Source organism: Scyliorhinus torazame, chromosome 12, assembly GCF_047496885.1.
Source record: "Scyliorhinus torazame isolate Kashiwa2021f chromosome 12, sScyTor2.1, whole genome shotgun sequence".
Taxonomy (NCBI): Eukaryota; Metazoa; Chordata; class Chondrichthyes; order Carcharhiniformes; family Scyliorhinidae; genus Scyliorhinus; species Scyliorhinus torazame.
Window position 1 is genome coordinate 38,935,921 of NC_092718.1, and position 16,763 is coordinate 38,952,683.

At 43.6% G+C, this 16,763-nt stretch overlaps 1 protein-coding gene across 1 annotated transcript in view; it reads left to right on the plus strand.

The window, feature by feature from the left end:
* adam10a (ADAM metallopeptidase domain 10a) overlaps nucleotides 1-16,763 on the plus strand; it is a 208,873-nt gene that overhangs the window by 157,765 nt on the left and 34,345 nt on the right. The window contains 3 exon segments of the mRNA XM_072470713.1: nucleotides 6,269-6,372; nucleotides 12,068-12,223; nucleotides 13,325-13,417. Of these exon segments, the coding sequence (XP_072326814.1) occupies nucleotides 6,269-6,372; nucleotides 12,068-12,223; nucleotides 13,325-13,417 (353 nt within the window).

Here is a 16,763-nt window from a genome sequence, read left to right on the forward strand (position 1 = left end):
AGAAATTCGGCATGTCTGCATCGACTCTCTCAAACTTCTACAGATGTGTCTTAGAGAGCATCCTATCCGACTGCATTATAGCTTGGTTTGGCAACTGCTCGGCCCAAGATCGCAAGTAACTGCAAAGCGGTGAACTCCGCCCGACGCATCACACAAGCTTGCCATCCTCCCATTGATTCTGTGTGCACCTTGCGCTGCCTCAGAAAGGCAGACAGCATTGTCAGAGACCCCTCACACCCAGGCTTTGCCCTCTTCCAGAACTCCATCAGGCAGAGGATACAGAAGTCTGAAGGCCCGCACATCCAGACATTGGAACAGCTTCTTCCCCACAGCTACTAGACGACTCTACCTTGGACTGATCTGTTCCCTGTAAGAACACTATTCACGATGCTCTATGCTGCTCTTGTTTGGCCTTGTTCCGCACTATAGCCAATCACTATTTGTTGGTGCACCACTGTCAATGTACTCTGTTGATTATTCTTTATCTACTATGTACGTACTGTGTATGTTCCCTTGGCTGCAGAAAAATACTTTTCACTGTACTTCGGTACATGTGACAATAAAAATCAATCAATCAATCAATGTGAACATGTTCAGTGGATCCATAATCTATATTACATTGTCTATGGCTGCGTGTTAGCTCCTGAAGTAATTGTTAAACTATGCAAGGATTTCCCTTGCTTAGAACTGTGATGGGGATATATGTGACTTTGTGTGATAGTGCAAAGCAGTTTGTGAACAATCTACTTTACATGAAATATTAAATAGGCTGTCAATTCACTATCACTTGTTTTACACCTTGCACAAAGTCAAGTCTGATTCCTTTGATGAAATTAACATCTTCACAAAGACCAGCTGCCTCCAAGATCAGAACATTACCAACTTTAGCTCATGTCATTGAAACCTTCATCCATGTTTTCGTCACATCCAGAGTTGATTATTCCAATGCTCCCTATGGCCAGCCCCTCATCCTCAAGAAACTTCAGGCATTCAATACTTGGCTGTTTAATTGCTATCCCACCCCAGGTTCTTGCTGAACTTCATTGGTCTTCAGTAGCCAACACTTCAAATTTAAGGTTCTTCAGCTTGTGATAAAATCCTTTCTTGATCTTGCCCCTCGCCACCTCAACTCCCTCAAGCCATACAACATCCCACCTCTTGTAACTCTTCATTCCCCTAATTGCGATCTTTGTCCAATTTTGCCCCTCACATCCTTAAGCCCCCGCCAAAATTCAGTTCAATGACCAGGATTTGATCTCTCCTAATATTTCATCCTTTGGCTCGACATCAGTTTTTATCTAATTGCATGTCCAAGAAGTGCTTTGGGACCCTACGTTGAAGGCACTATATAAAAGAAAGTTGTGTTTGGTTGATCTTGGACATGGGGGTCTGTGAAATCTTCAGATTTCTATCTCATTAGAATGTTTTTCCCTCTGTATATTTTCTTGATAGCGTACTTCTATCTGTGTCTTTATACTAATAAACATCTGTTCTAGTATACTTTGCCTATCTGGTGACTTTATAAACCAACTTATCAGCTTTGTTTTGGAGTATTCCGTACTTTGTATCCATTATGAGAAAAGACCATTATTTACTCACTTTAACCCTGATGATTTCATGCCCTAATCACCGTTTTACCCTATCTAGGTGCATGAGTAGAAATAGTTGTTGAATCCTATCTTGTGATACTGGGGTCCAGTTACTTTTAGTGACTTTTCACTTTAAATATGGGAGTTTAAAAGGAATGGTCAAATTGGGAAGCATATATCCAATCTGAAACATTTTAAATACAGAAGTAACATTGATATAGAGTTATATGCACTAATGGGATACAGGGTCAATTTTAAATATTTGCAATAAGCATAATCAGGCCTCTTAACTCTTAGGGTAGTTGGCTCTTTAATAAACCAAGGATTGTTCAGAGATAGGGCAGCACGGTGGCACAGTGGGTAGCATTGCTGCTTCACGGCGACGAGGTTCGATCCCGGCTCTGGGTCACTGTCCGTGTGGAGTTTGCACAATCTCTCCATGTTTGCGTCGGTTTCGCCCCCATAACCCAAAGATGTGCAGGGTAATTGGATTGGCCACACTAAAATTGCCCCTTAATTGGAAATAAATGAATTGGGCACTCAAGATTTTTTTTTTTTTTTTAAAAAGGATTGTTCAGAGATGACGACTTTGTTGATAGAGTTATTCCAAATGTTGCAAATCGGCATGGAGGGCGAGAGAGAGTGATGTACAGGGCACTTGTTTTATTTGCTTGCGTGTGAAAGGCAAGTGCAGGAGAAATGTAACAACAAGATGATAAACGTTCGATTTAACACTGCTGAGAGAACATTTAGGTCCATGATGTGAAGAAAACTAGGATGAGCACAATTAAGTTTTAAGAGAATGCAGCAGATTTTGTTCAACATTATATGTTAAGCAATATCTTTTGTCTCTAATGAGTGTTACGATAAATGGCAATACCTAAGTAATAGCAATTAAAGTTGTCGATCTAGGTGCATCGCCTTTGTGTGACAGCAAATATTAAGGTGATTTGTAGTGAATATCATGTATGGCAACATAAATCCTACACTACTATTCTTTCCTGCTCTGCTAAAGTTTATCTCGGTTGCCTCGGTGGAGGAGACAGGATAGTTTTAATATGCTGTGATTATAATGTGTTTAAATCGGAAGGTTCAAATAGAATTAAGATCTCTGAATATTGTTAGTTATGGAAGCAGAAAGGCAATGGTGGCATGTGTTACTTTGTTGAGAAAGAAGCATAATAGTTCTCGGTTCAGAACCCTTATCTCTTTTTCTCTCTCTCTCTCTCTCTCGACAGAGCTTCCTGACATGCTGAGTTTTCCAACGTTTTGTTTGTATTTCAGATATCCAGCAACTTCAGTATTCTGCTTTTGTGCTATTTTGTTGGCGTGTGAGCCGGATAATTCTGACACTGCTTCTAAAACTGCTTATATTGGCTTTGTGTTGGTTCAGATTTTTGTAATGCAATCAGGAGCTGGTGTTTGTGAGCTGGGTCCAAGTGTTTATGCAGATCAATCAAGCTCTAGACTTTAGTCTTTCTCTGTAGCAAACTAACATGCGAGAATGCACTCTGGGTATCATGAATACGAACACGTTTCTCCACCGTTCTACATTCATTGAATTTTACAGCAATAGCTGGGCTACTTTACATCACTCTTTTGTAGCATTTAAGCAATCGCATTTGTTGAAATGAAAACTATTAAGTTATTTTGTTGCTGGCCCATTTCATCATTTTGACTTCAGTGAGTAAAACAGTTGAGAGGGAATTGCACTAAATCTGTGTATCAAACTAAGAATTCAAATTCAAATGCCGATGGGTTTCAAATACTGAGCGTGCATCCGCATGATTGCAGTTCTTCTACGTACCTGGTGAATTGCTTCCAGCATGTCAAAGTGGCATTCTTCTCCAAAATACATCCTGATGTGAGTCGGTGTGAAATATCCACCACATGTTGCCTTGCCCTGCCAACTGTATAAATCCAGTGGTTGTGGGCAGAGTACTCATAACACCTAGAATTAAAAAGGAGCAAAATAAATCTAATACAAGCCATTATGCTCAGCAGTCAGTTTTTACAACACCCTTGAGTAGGCACTTTGAATCCTAATCTTGTCAGTGCGTCTTTTTTTTTCTTTTTCTTATAAATTTAGAGTACCCAATTATTTTGTTTCCAATTAAGGGGCAATTTAGCGTGGCCAATCCACCTAACCTGCACATCTTTGGGTTGTGGGGGTGAAACCCACGCAGACACTGGGAGAATGTGCAAAATCCACATGGACAGTGACCCGGGACCGGGATCGAACCGGGGTCCTTAGCACTGCAGGCAGCAGTGCTAACCACTGCGCCACCATGCCTCCCAAGTTAGTGCATCTTTTATTAGACTTCCTCTGCGCAACACAACTGCGTTGGTTCAAACTTTATGCAAGAACATCTATTCCCAGGTAGAGAAGCCGTACTCACTACTCAAATGCATGCCTGCTGATAGTTTATACCTTCCACTGCCCTCTTTAAGGGATGTGCTTCCTAAATGACACAACTGTTATAAATTGAAGCAGTACGTGCAACATCAGGTGTGTTGCCAGAGAACAAAGAAAATAAATTTCTGCTTCTTTTCACCCCATGCCATCTCCCCATCCCAATGGAAATGATTTTATCCAAATTAGTGGCTGAATGAATCACAAATTAATTTCTACAGTCTGCTGTTCAACTTCATTAACTTTCTTTATGGAATGCTGATATCTTGAATTGAACAAAAATGTTTTAAGATATCAATGTGAGATGACTGCTTTGAGTGAGTCATTGAGAACTTTAAATGGGGCCAGGTATTCAATTTTAATTTAGCAGTTTATCAAATTAACTGAGGTTTGTTCCATGCCCAGTCAATAACAAAAATTTGGTTTTGGTTGGCAATGATTCGTAAAACTGTAGCTTCTAATTAAAGTAAAAACCCTGAATAGGCAACTAGTATGTTGGAGATAGCCGAGTGGTAATGTTTTTGGACTAGAGGACCGACTAATGCTCAAGAGGTAGTTGAGTTCAAATCTCACCACAGTAGCCGAGGAAATGTTAAATTCAATTATTAAAATCTAGAATTAAAAAGCTGGTCTCAATCATGAAACTATTGAATTGTTCTAAAAACCAATCCTGATCATGAATGTCCTTTAGGGGCGAACATTACTGTCCTTACTCAGTCTGACCTACACTTGACTCCAGATCCACAGCACTGTGGTTGACTCTTCACTGCCCTCTCAAATGGCTTAACAAGCCACTCGGTTGTATTAAACTGCCACAGAAAAATTAACAAAAATGAAAATGGACGGACCACCTGGCATTGACCGTAGTCTGGAAACAACCAGGCACAGTTGATCCTTCAAGGTCTTGCTCACTAACTCTCAAAGCTTTGACAAAGGGTCACCTGGACTCAAAACGTTATTAGCTCTTTTCTCTCCCTACAGATGCTGCCTGACCTGCTGAGATTTTCCAGCATTTTCTCTTTGGTTGCTCACTGCAAAACTCACCAAGGTTCCTTTGGCATCACCTTCCATACCCATGACCGCTACCATCCATGAGGACATGGGCAGCAGATATATGGGAACACCACCACCTGAAAGTTCCCCTCCAAGCCTCTCGCCATCCTAATCTGGAACCAGATGGCTGTTCCTTCACTGTCGCTGGGTCAAAATCCTGGAACTTCCTCCCTTACCACTGTGGGTGTATTTGCATCACATGGACTGCAGCATTAAGAAGGCAGCTCACCTCCACCGTCTCAAAGGCAATTAGGGAAAGGCAATAAATGCTGGCCTAGCCAGCGATGTTCAAGTCCCGTAAATTAATTTTAAAAATGAGCAACCAAAGAGAAAATGCTGGAAAATCTCAGCAGGTCAGGCAAGAGCCTCCCTTACTAATCCCCATTGTCTTACTAACTTAATTGAATTTCTTGAAGTAACAAAGAGGATTGATGAGGTTTGTGAAGTGGATGTTGTCTGCAAGGATTTGAGTAAGACATTTGACATGGTCCCACATGGCAGACTGGTCAGAAAAGAGATTTCATCCGCGAGTTCAGGGAGTGAAAGAGGCCGACGTTTTGGCCTTTGCCCCCCCTGGTAGCCCGGAGACGGAGCCTTTTAATGTGGATGGACCCGAAGCCCCCGAGTGTGGAGACTTGGGTTAGTGACATGGCTGGGTTTCTCAAGCTGGAGAAAATAAAGTTTGCCTTGAGGGGGGTTCCCTCGGAGGTGGCAGCCGTTCGTCGACTTTAAAAAAAGAAGAGATTTCATGGGATACAGGGTAAGGTGGCAGGGTGGAACAGTACCCTTGACTCAGTGACAGGAAATTGACTCAGTGACAGGAAACAAAGAGTAATGGTCAATGAATGTTTTGTGAATGGAAAGTTGTTTCCAGTGGTGTTTGACAGGCCTCCAAGCCATACAGCATCCTGACTTGGAACTATTTTGTCATTCCTTTACTATTGATGTGTCAGAATCCTGGAACTCCCTCCCTAACAACACTGTAGATGTACCTGCACCACATGGCCTGAAGAGGCTCCAGAAGGTAGCTTATCACCACTACCTCAGGGGAAATTAGAGATGGACACTAAATGCCAGCCTTGCCTGCAAAGCTCACAGCCCAAGAACAAATTTTAAAAAGGTAGAAAAATTGATGTATCTATTACTCTGTGCTCCTTTGGTAAACTGTGATTGCAGGCTTAAATAATTTGCTGTGATATTCTTTTTTCCATAGACTACCCTCACAAATATGGGCCAGAAGGAGGCTGTGCTGACCATACTGTGTTTGAAAGAATGAAGAAGTATCAGATGACAGCTATAGAGGAACCCACGCCACAGGTGAGCACGCTACACTGCAGCCCACATATACACTTTTAAATGCCAATTTCAATTGCGATGTACCATATATTTAATCTTACTCCACAGGATGAAATAAATAAATCGCACCTAAAGATAGAAATTTTAAAGCTTTTCCATTCCACTCCCGAGCACGTATTCTAGGTTGATATTTAAGTGCAGTACTGGAGGAGAGCAGCACTATTAGTGGTGTCAATTTGCAGATATGTTAACTCAATTGCCAGTCTGCTGCCTTGATTTGGCATAAGGTCCTATGGTAGTATTCGAAGAAGAGCATTGATAATGTGGTCTCCTATCCAACTGTGAAATTTCAGCTAAAATTGCCAAAACAAACTATCTGACCATTCATCTCATTGCTGTTTATCAAATTGGTTCTATATTATTCTACATTTGAAATGTACTGTTATTTCCTTAATGGTGAAGCTCTTTCATAGGCCTGAGGGTGTGAAAACTGCAATATTAAATGTCTTGTGTTTTGTACTCTGGGATAACACAGGCTGCAACTGGATGCAGCTTTAACCAAAAGGTACTCCAGACCTTGAAGTTCGTTCAATCTGATTTATTGAACCAGTAGCACAGTTCTCTATGAGTTCGACTCTCTGCTAACCTAAGTGTGGTTACTCTGAATGACTGTTGCTAACTTTCTCCTTTTCTGTTTTGTTACCTTTGCTCTCGAGTCGCCAGGTATCTTTATGATACCGCCACGAGGTTCAAGTCCGAGTAATGATCAATAACCCAATACACCGATTAGTAAGATTCAAATCAAAGCACATTTATTATACACAGTAATCGCTACTCATGCACAAATTCTACGTCTAAGCTACTTCTACAGCTAACAGGCCTATACTTAACTTCGGACTGGCCCACCAGGTCAGGGGAACAAATGGCCTTTCGTTCGGGTTCTGAGTCTGCGGGATTCGAAGTTGGTATGGATTGGTAGCTAGGAGCGCCTATCTCGTAGCGAGCGTTGAGTTAAGACTTACTTTGTTCGGCGGCCACTGCACCGGTCACTGTCAATGTTGGTTCGTGTTGCTGGATGACCCGGGCAGGACGAAGCGTGAAGGATCACATAACTACGTTGCTTTCCATTCCCTGACCTGGTGAGCACTTCTTTCATGGCCTCTACACTGACCATAACTATGCAAAAAAATTTTAACTGACAATTCTAAGGGGCACTATGTGAAACAGGGACATGCATTACAAAACAATAAAAAATGGGAACCTCTAACTATCCTTAATACTCTACTCTCATTCAAACATTTCATTACTCTAACTTCCTCAACCATACAAACAAAATCATAGCAGTTTACACACTGTTTTCCTGGCTTGGCAGTCAAGCACAGGATCGTACACTTGCTCATGAACATTCTGAACATTTCTTTATTTACAACAAAAACGCAAATGAATGCACTTTATTATAGATCGCGGGGGTCTGATCGTATCTGAAAATAGGGGATCTGATCCTATATACCGGGGTGCGAACGCGGTAGGCTCTCCTCCATTTTCTTAGACGCATAGTCTGCACGATGCAGCAGAGTATCGCCAATACCAATAAGGATTCTATTACGTAGGACAGGGAGTACCAGGTTATAAACCTGGCACACCAAGATGGTGTGGTGTAGCTGGTGACTGGGCTCTGGGTACTGTGGGGAAGTGAATCATTAACGGCTGAGGGGGCTTGAGGTCATGGGGTTCGCGTTCACGCGCAACCAAATGTCCATTATCACGATGCACAATCCGGAGAATGTCTTCTTTCACTTCTCTTCCCTTCTCTTTTCCGGTCCTGGAGCTTCTGGAGTTCTGTGGAAACAAGCATAGTGTCTGTAACTATCTTGGTTTAACATCTCGTACGATAGTCTGTCTGTCCCTTAGTGCCAATTACAATTGGTCACTATGTGTGACTCCCTCATTTTTCTTTTCTTCCAAAAACTGAATTTTAGGACAAGACACACTTTCAAATAATGAATCAGTGTGAGCCGTCTCGCAGACTGTGCGGTTTACCATCCAAATGTTTCAGGATGTAAATAGCATATAGTTGGCAACCTAGGGGTTACCTGAAACAAAACACAACTTTTTGAACTAAAATTTCCAAAATGAGGTGCGTATGGGCCGCGACGGGTAAGAGTTGGATGGAGTCCCCGGGTAGGACGGCTACCAATGCCGTGTCTCCCCTACCCGAGCATAGTTGACCAGACGGGGGGTCCCAGGCAGGGCGGGTCCCAAGCCGTTTCTCCACTGCCTGAGCAACCAACTAGAAAGGGCAAGAAATGTAGTCATCGTGGGGGGCTGCCGCGGTGGTTCTTCCCTCGAACCAGAAGGGCAGTTATGAACGGGCGTGTGGTATCTGTCGACAGACGAGTTCTGCTGAACTGGCATCTGGGACCTTAACAAGTCTCTGCAGACCAACTAGTTCCTCTGAACTAGCGTCTGGCCAATAGCAAGTCTCTGTGGGCAAGTCCTCAGAGGTTTCGGCCGAAAAGGGTGTGGGGCCATGAAAATTTTTTTTCCCGGTCTGACATACAACGTTTAACAAAACACTACAAACAACGTAGAACATGCTGCAGGTTCCATCAGAATACAGGACATCGTAAATCACATTTGGGCTGGGGTGTAACTAGCATACGGAGGGAGTGCAGCGTGACCGAAGAAGAAAGGAAGGAGGAGTGAAACAAAAATGAAGTGGCCTTGCTGAGGTAACGCTACCATGAGAAGTGGTGGGGAAGCGCTCACAGTTTGCATGGGGCAGCTGGGACCTTGTAGCTGCTGTGGGTGGTGTTCTCTTCCATATCTGGGGGCTAGTCTAGCTGATGGGGGTCTCCTGCAATCTCGGGCGAAGTGTCCTGGCTGCCCACAGTTGTAACATGACCCCTGGGGCACATAAGGTGGAGCAGGCTCTCTGGTGCATTGTTCCCTTGGATATGGTTCCCTGGGTGGGGGATCGGGGCTGTTGGTGTCTTTGCTAGTTCGGGGGGCATTTGTGGACTGATTCCGTTGCTGTTTCAGGGGGGGCTTGACATTCTCGAGCGTAATGTCCTAATTGTCCACAATTGTAACATTCCGGTGGTTTCCGTGGGGGGCTGTTCCTTCCTTTGTTTACCCATGCGGGGTTCTGGTGCGTTTTAACTGGATGCATGTCTGCCTGCTCTTCCTCGGGTTTCCTAACTGCGGGTTTGTCTGCTTCTGCCTGCTGTTCTTCGGGATTTTTGTTCGTGGGTTTGTTTTGAACAGTGCTCCCAGGCGCGGGACAATCTTTTTTTTCAACCCATTTCTCATTATGAGCCTCCTCTGAGGGATCATAGTTCGCACAAGCATTTTGTCCTGTTTCTGTGGCATGGGGGATAAGGGTGGGGGTCCATTTGGCCATGTTGTCTGGGGACAAATGGGCGTGGTCTAAGTCTCCAAAAACTGCTGCAAAATGGATCTACAGGCGTCCAGCAAATGCTGTGGGGTGCTCGGTTTTCTTTTGCCTGCGTTTGTTGAGGCCATCTACGGGGTCACCCCGGTTATACCCGATCGTATCCAGGTTCGCGGTATGCATTTCTGCAAGTGTGCCTCCTCCTACATTCTGTGGGTCAGGAAGGGCTGCTGCGACTGAAGGATCTAAACTTAAAACTGTGAGCTTTACATGCTCTCGCTCATCCAGGCCATACTTGGTCGCCTGCTGCTTTACTCCGGCAAAGAAATGGTGGGGGTCTGAGGTGGGGAGGAACGGTGTGATCTTATCGCACGCGTCCCGTAATTGGGTCACTGTTAAGGGGGTGTAGTATAGAAATTCCGTATCGTCCAATATGGCTGTGCGGCGGGTGATTACTGGGTTCATTGGAGCCTGAACTATCTGCTCTGTGGGGGGTTGGGGCGCTTTCTTCTTTTGTGGCTTTCCCTGCACACATGTTCCCTGAACATATCTCTGCGCTGTCTCGTTTAATTCTTCCCAATCAGGGCCGTCTTCCTCATCTAACTTTGCTCCAAAGGTTTCCTGGAATCCTTTCTGAACTGAAAGCAGCGATTGCAGCTCTGCAATCTGCTTCCGGCACTTTGCGTGATCTAGCGTGCTTTGTCTTTGCTCTGTGGTGGCAGCATGGAGTGCTCTTAACGCTGCCTTTAGGTCACTACACTGTCTCTGCAATGTCTCTACCTGCTTCTCTGTTTCTTCAGTACCAGGACTGCACGTTGCGTGTCCTGATAGGCCGTTCCATATTGAGACTGGAAGCTGCTTAAGTGCGCCAGACAAGACTGGTGTGCCCTTTTGGCATCCTCCACCTCTCCATCTTTTGCTGCTAATTTCCTCCTCAATTCTAAGTTCTCTCTTTCTACCTCACTTACATCGACCTTACTCATTCGATGTATGTCCTCTACTTCTTTCCGAGGCGTCCAAACGACCACCTCTGTGCCTCGCAATTGTGCCAAGCAGGACACGATTGCCATCGGCTTGCGAGCTTCCCCATAGCTCTTTTTGTGGATCGCGCTCAGGTTCTCCCACCAAGTATGTCCTATACTCCCGGGGCCTGATTCCTCGTTGCTACAGAATTCGCTCCAAAGGGGCCATCCTTTCCCTTTGAGATATTTCCTGATCTCTTCCTCCCAAATGGGACATTGTCCCACTCTACTGCTGCTGGTCGCTGTGACCGCAAATTCCTCTGGGTTCATGAGGCGCTGCATTGCCATCTTTCCTACCCGAATGCTGCTCTTCCAATTTGGGACAGGGGTATTAAGGCAGTGCTGTAAATACGGGTACTGCTTTCGCTAATTTCCGATATGCAAACTCCCAACAGTTTTGTCGCAATAGATATAGGACAGAGGTAGGTTCTTTACGCAAAGAGTAGTGAGGCCGTGGAATGCCCTACCTGCTACAGTAGTGAACTCGCCAACATTGAGGGCATTTAAAAGTTTATTGGATAAACTTATGGATGATAATGGCATAGTGTAGGTTAGATGGCTTTTGTTTCGGTGCAACATTGTGGGCCGAAGGGCCTGTACTGCGCTGTATTGTTCTATGTTCTATGTCCATCTGTATTATTGAAATATTGGAGTCCTCAAATTTAAAGATTGGTTGTGTTTCTCTCTGTGTGCGTTTATTTATGTGGAGGAGATTCAAATTAAGTTTTGTACCAATGTTTTTTCAAGATGTAGAATTTTTAGTATACAACTCTTTGCAATGAAGAATGGATAAATTACTCACTGCCAGTAAACAAAATGGTAAAACGGTTGGCATATTTCCCAGTGTATTACAGGAATAAGCTTTAAATGATGGAACTCATGAATGAATGTATTATGTGTGGGTTTATGACTGTTATCTGTTTGCACTTAGTAATTAAATATGCAGCTTCTCATCCAGGTAAAGTTGCTGAAAGTAGGTCTGACTAATGGCTTAATAAATTATCTTGAGTTGTCCTTCAGATTTTTCATCTCTGAGCATTTCAAACCATGTATTCAGGCTGATAACCAGTTCTTGTATATCTTTAAACATATTTAAATACAATGTTCCCTCTATCCAGTGAGAAATTTACAGCCATGGCTGTTGCTTTGGGGCAGATGCCAAGCAGAGATTGCTGTCACAAGATGGATCATTGTCTGGCTGTCCTTCAGACTCGTAAATTGAGCATTGTTGTGGAATTTTCTATTGTTGAAAGAGGCACATAGTCATGAACACAATATTTTATGTTGTCTTTTGGTGCAGAAACCTGTGCATTTGGAACACGAGCATAATTATGAACCAGTTATTTTGAGAAAGCGTCGTGCAGCTCCAGAGGAGAAAAACACTTGTCAGCTCTTTATTCAAACAGATCATCTGTTCTTTAAATACTATGGCTCGCGAGAAGCAGTTTTAGCCCAGGTATGAAATATAAAGCTAGATCATTATTTTAATTAAAAATGTGTCAATGTGTAATAAAATCAAAATAATAATTTTATATGGCCTGTTATTTTTGATGCTTTCATATTTAATCCTAGATTTGCAATCAGCTAGACTGACTTTTTGTAAATATTTAAAGGTATATTTTGAGTTTGGTTGCAGTTTATCACTGTCAAGTTCCTGGGAACTTTATTCAACTGTCTGGGCTCGAATAATTGGCTTTTGAGAACATTTTTAGAAATTTAGAATTAATTGAATTGCTAAACACAACTCAATTCAGTTCAGTTGAGCACTAATACTGCAATGCTTCCTTCTCGATTGCTTCTCTACCAATGGTACTCCACCCAATGGAAGCTTCTTGTTATTTTGAAAAATAAATAATAAAAATGCTGCCTGATTGGCAGTTATTCTGAAGCACCCAAAGTGAATTTTTGAACTTAACATGAGTAATTTCTTGATTGAACTCGCCCCCAATTTAATTAAGTACCATTTAGGGACTAATTTCCTGCACAAACACAAATGATACGGCTAAATTATACCCTTTGGGAGTACTATAGGAAGTAATGCCAGAATATAGCGACATTTCTGTATTTAATGTCCCTTATATTAAAACCTTCATGACTTCTATGTAATTTAGTTTCAAATGTATAATTTGCCATTGTCAGTTATATTACTATAGCAAGGTCCAAGATGTGTTAAGAGTTAATGTTGTGAAAGAGGTTCATTTTCTGTAAATTCTGTAAGATAAATTTAAATGATGGTTATTAAGTCCAATCTCAGTTTGGTTAAAGTTTGTAACTTGTCAGATGTTATCTCAGTTTTCAAAACCTGGCTGAAGCGTTGAAGTTGTCTATTTTATACTGGATGCATGTCCTTTGATTAATTCATTATACTTTGACAGCCTCTTCCGTATATTTAGATTTTCTGGTCTCCTGCAATTGAGAGGGTGGCCAGGCATAAAAAAAATTGCCTGTTCTAAGTACAGTTGATGCTTTGGAAGTATTGACCATTTTACTTTTGAAGCAAAATGTTTTGCAAAAATATCTGGCTATTTTTGAATGCTGCCGTATATTTCATCTCCAGATTTCCAGTCATGTCAAAGCAATTGATACAATTTACCAGACAACAGATTTTCAAGGAATCCGAAATATCAGTTTTATGGTGAAGAGAGTGCGAGTGAGTACTAATTCAAAGTTTGCATCATGTCGTAGTGCACACACTATGCTGATGGACAGATTTTTCTCTTTCCAAAGTCCGTACTCTCTCAATTATGCAACAGACCCCAATATCTGTAGATTTGGGATTTATTGTGACGCGTATCGAGGTACAGTGAAAAGTATTGTCCTGAGTACAGCACAGTCAGATCGTACCATACATGAAAAACATAGGACATACAATAGATACATAATGTAAATACATAGACATGGACATACAATAGATACATAATGTAAATACATAGACATAGACATCAGGTGAAGCATACGGAGTGTAGTGCTACACAGTAGAGAAGATGCGTGGAAAGATCAGTTCAGTCCAAAAGAGGGTCATTCAGGAGTCTGGTAGCAGCGGGGAAGAAGCTGTTAGTGCGTGCTCTCAGACTTTTGTATCTTCTGCCTGATGGAAGAGGTTGGAAGAGAATACACCAGGGGGAAGGGGTCTTTGAATATGCTGCCTGCTTTCCCATTGCAGCAGGAGGTGGAGACAGAGTCACTGGATGGGAGGTGGGTTCACATGATAGACTGGGCGGCTGTGTTTGCAACTATGTAGTTTCTTACGATCTTGGGCCAAGCAGTTGCCATACAAAGCTATGATGCAGCCAGATGGGATGGTTTCTCTAGTGCATCTGTAAAAATTGTTAAGAGTCAATCTGGATAGGCTGAATTTCCTTAGTTTCCTGAGCACGTATAGGCACTGTTGTGCTTCCTTGGTCGTAGCGTCGACATGGGTGGAACAGGACAGATTATTGATGACGTGTACACCGAGGAATTTGAAGCTGTCAACGATCTCCACTTAGGCACCTTTTGATGCACACAGGTGCTTCCTGAAATTGATGACCAGCTCTTTAGCTTTGCTGACATTGAGGGAGAAATTGTTGTTGCTGCACCATGCCACTAGGTTCTCTACACCTGGCTCATCATTGTTTGAGACCCGACCTACTACGGTCAAGACATCAGCAAACTTGTAGATGGAGTTGGAGCTAAATTTTGCCCACAGTCGTGTATGTACAGGGAGTATATTAGGAGGCTACTATGCAACCTATCATAGAGGAGGTGTCATTGTTTATCCTTATTGATCGTGGTCTATGGGTCAGGAAGTCAAGGATCCAGTTGCAGAGGGAGGAGCTAAGTCCTAGGTTTTTGAGTTTAGATATGAGCTTAGCTGGAATTATAGTGTTGAAGGTGGAGATGTAGTCAATGAATAGGAGTCTGACGTAGAGGTCATTGTTATTGTGGTGCTCCAGGGGTGAGTGTAGGGCCAGGGAGATGGCATCTGTTGTGGGCCAGTTGTGGCGGTATGTGAATTGCAGTGGATCAAGGCATTCTGGGAGTATAGAGTTGATGTGTCTCATCACCAACCTCTCAAAGCACTTCATAATGATAGATGTGAAGGCCCCCAGACAGTAATCATTGAGGCATATGCCTGGAATTCCAATCGCCTGGCATTCCAATCACCTGAAAAAACACTTTTTCAGAGTCCATTCAGCTGGTCCCTCATCCATCCTACTTGTGTATATGGTCTATAAAAGTAAACTTGTTAACTAAACCTTAAATTATTTCTGGAAAAGAAAATCACAAAACATACTGCCTCCATCTTCCAAACCCTTCAACTGTCCCTTAGATGAACCTCCTGTCGTCGGGCCTTGAACTACTTCCTAGAGTTAAAATTCCTGGATCCAGCTCTGCCTGTCCTTCTAGATGCCCAAGAGGCTTGCAGCTGTGATCATTGAGAAGCTGCCATTTTAAGGAGGGGAGAGTCCGAGCAGTGGGCTCTTGGACAGGCAGTCAGTCATTAGTATCCAGAGGGGAGTCCGAGCAGAGGACACCGAGCCAGGCAGTCAGCAGCACTTAGAATTTAACATTCAGGAGAAACATAAGGTCACTGGTTGGTGAGAAACTGCTGTTGGGGAGGGTTATTAAGTAGCTGAGAATTCAGACAATACTTTTTTAAATGAAAGGAGCTACTTGTATTTATGTAAGAAACACAAGCAATTGGGAAATAAGGTCTAGGCCAGGTAAAATAAGGTTGCATAAATAACCAAAGTAAAAAAAGGATAACGTAAGGGAAGTAACACAATTTTTTTTTTCAATAAATAATTTTAATTACATTTTTCACAAAATATCAACAACAAAATGTAAAAGGAACCCAATAAAATTAAATACAAAACAACCCAGTACCCCCCTATACATAAATAATAATTTAACACCCGCCGAAACACATAGCAAATATATACACCCCCTCAGATCTCCCCGTATAGATAAACAAAAATAAAATAGAACCCCCCACCCCCCGGGTTGCTGCTGCTGCTGACCATTGTCTACCGTTCTGCCAGGAAGTCCAAGAACGGTTGCCACCGCCTGAAAAACCCTTGAACTGATCCCCTCAAGGCAAATTTCACCCTCTCCAATTTAATAAACCCCGCCATATCATTGATCCAGGATTCCACGCTGGGGGGCCTCTCATTCTTCCACTGAAGAAGGATCCTTCGCCGGGCTACCAGGGACGCAAAGGCCAGAATACCGGCCTCTTTTGCCTCCTGCACTCCCGGCTCCTCTGCCACCCCAATTATTGCGAACCCCCAGCCCGGTTTGACCCTGGATCCTACCACCCGCGACACCATCCTCGCTACGCCCTTCCAAAATTCCTCCAGCGCTGGGCATGCCCAGAAAATATGGGTGTGATTTGCTGGGCTCCCTGAGCACCAAACACACCTGTCCTCACCCCCAAAGAACCGGCTCATCCTTGTCCCGGTCATGTGTGCCCTCTGCTGCACCTTAAACTGTATGAGGCTGAGCCTCACGCACGAAGAGCAAGAGTTCATCCTCCCTAGGGCATCTGCCCACGTCCCCTCCTCGATCTCCTCCCCCAACTCCTCCTCCCACTTTTCAGCACCTCCACCAAGGCCTCCTCCTCCTCCTGCATCACCTGGTATGTTGCTGAGATCTTCCCCTCTCCAACCCACGCCCCCGAAAGCACCCTGTCATGTACCCTACGTGGCGGCAGCAGCGGGAATTCCACCACTTGCCGCCTGGCAAACGCCCTTACCTGTAGATACCTAAAAAGGTTTCCCGGGGGGAGGCCGCACTTCTCCTCCAGCTCACCCAGGCTCGCGAACTTCCCATTCACAAACAGGTCCCCCAACCTTCTTATCCTTGCCCTGTGCCACCCTGAAAACCCTCCATCTATTCTCCCTGGGACAAACCGGTGGTTCCCCCGTATCGGGGTGCACACCAAGGCCCCCCGCCCCCCCCGTGCCACCACCATTGCCCCCAAATGTTATGGGCAGCCGCCACCACTGGGCTTG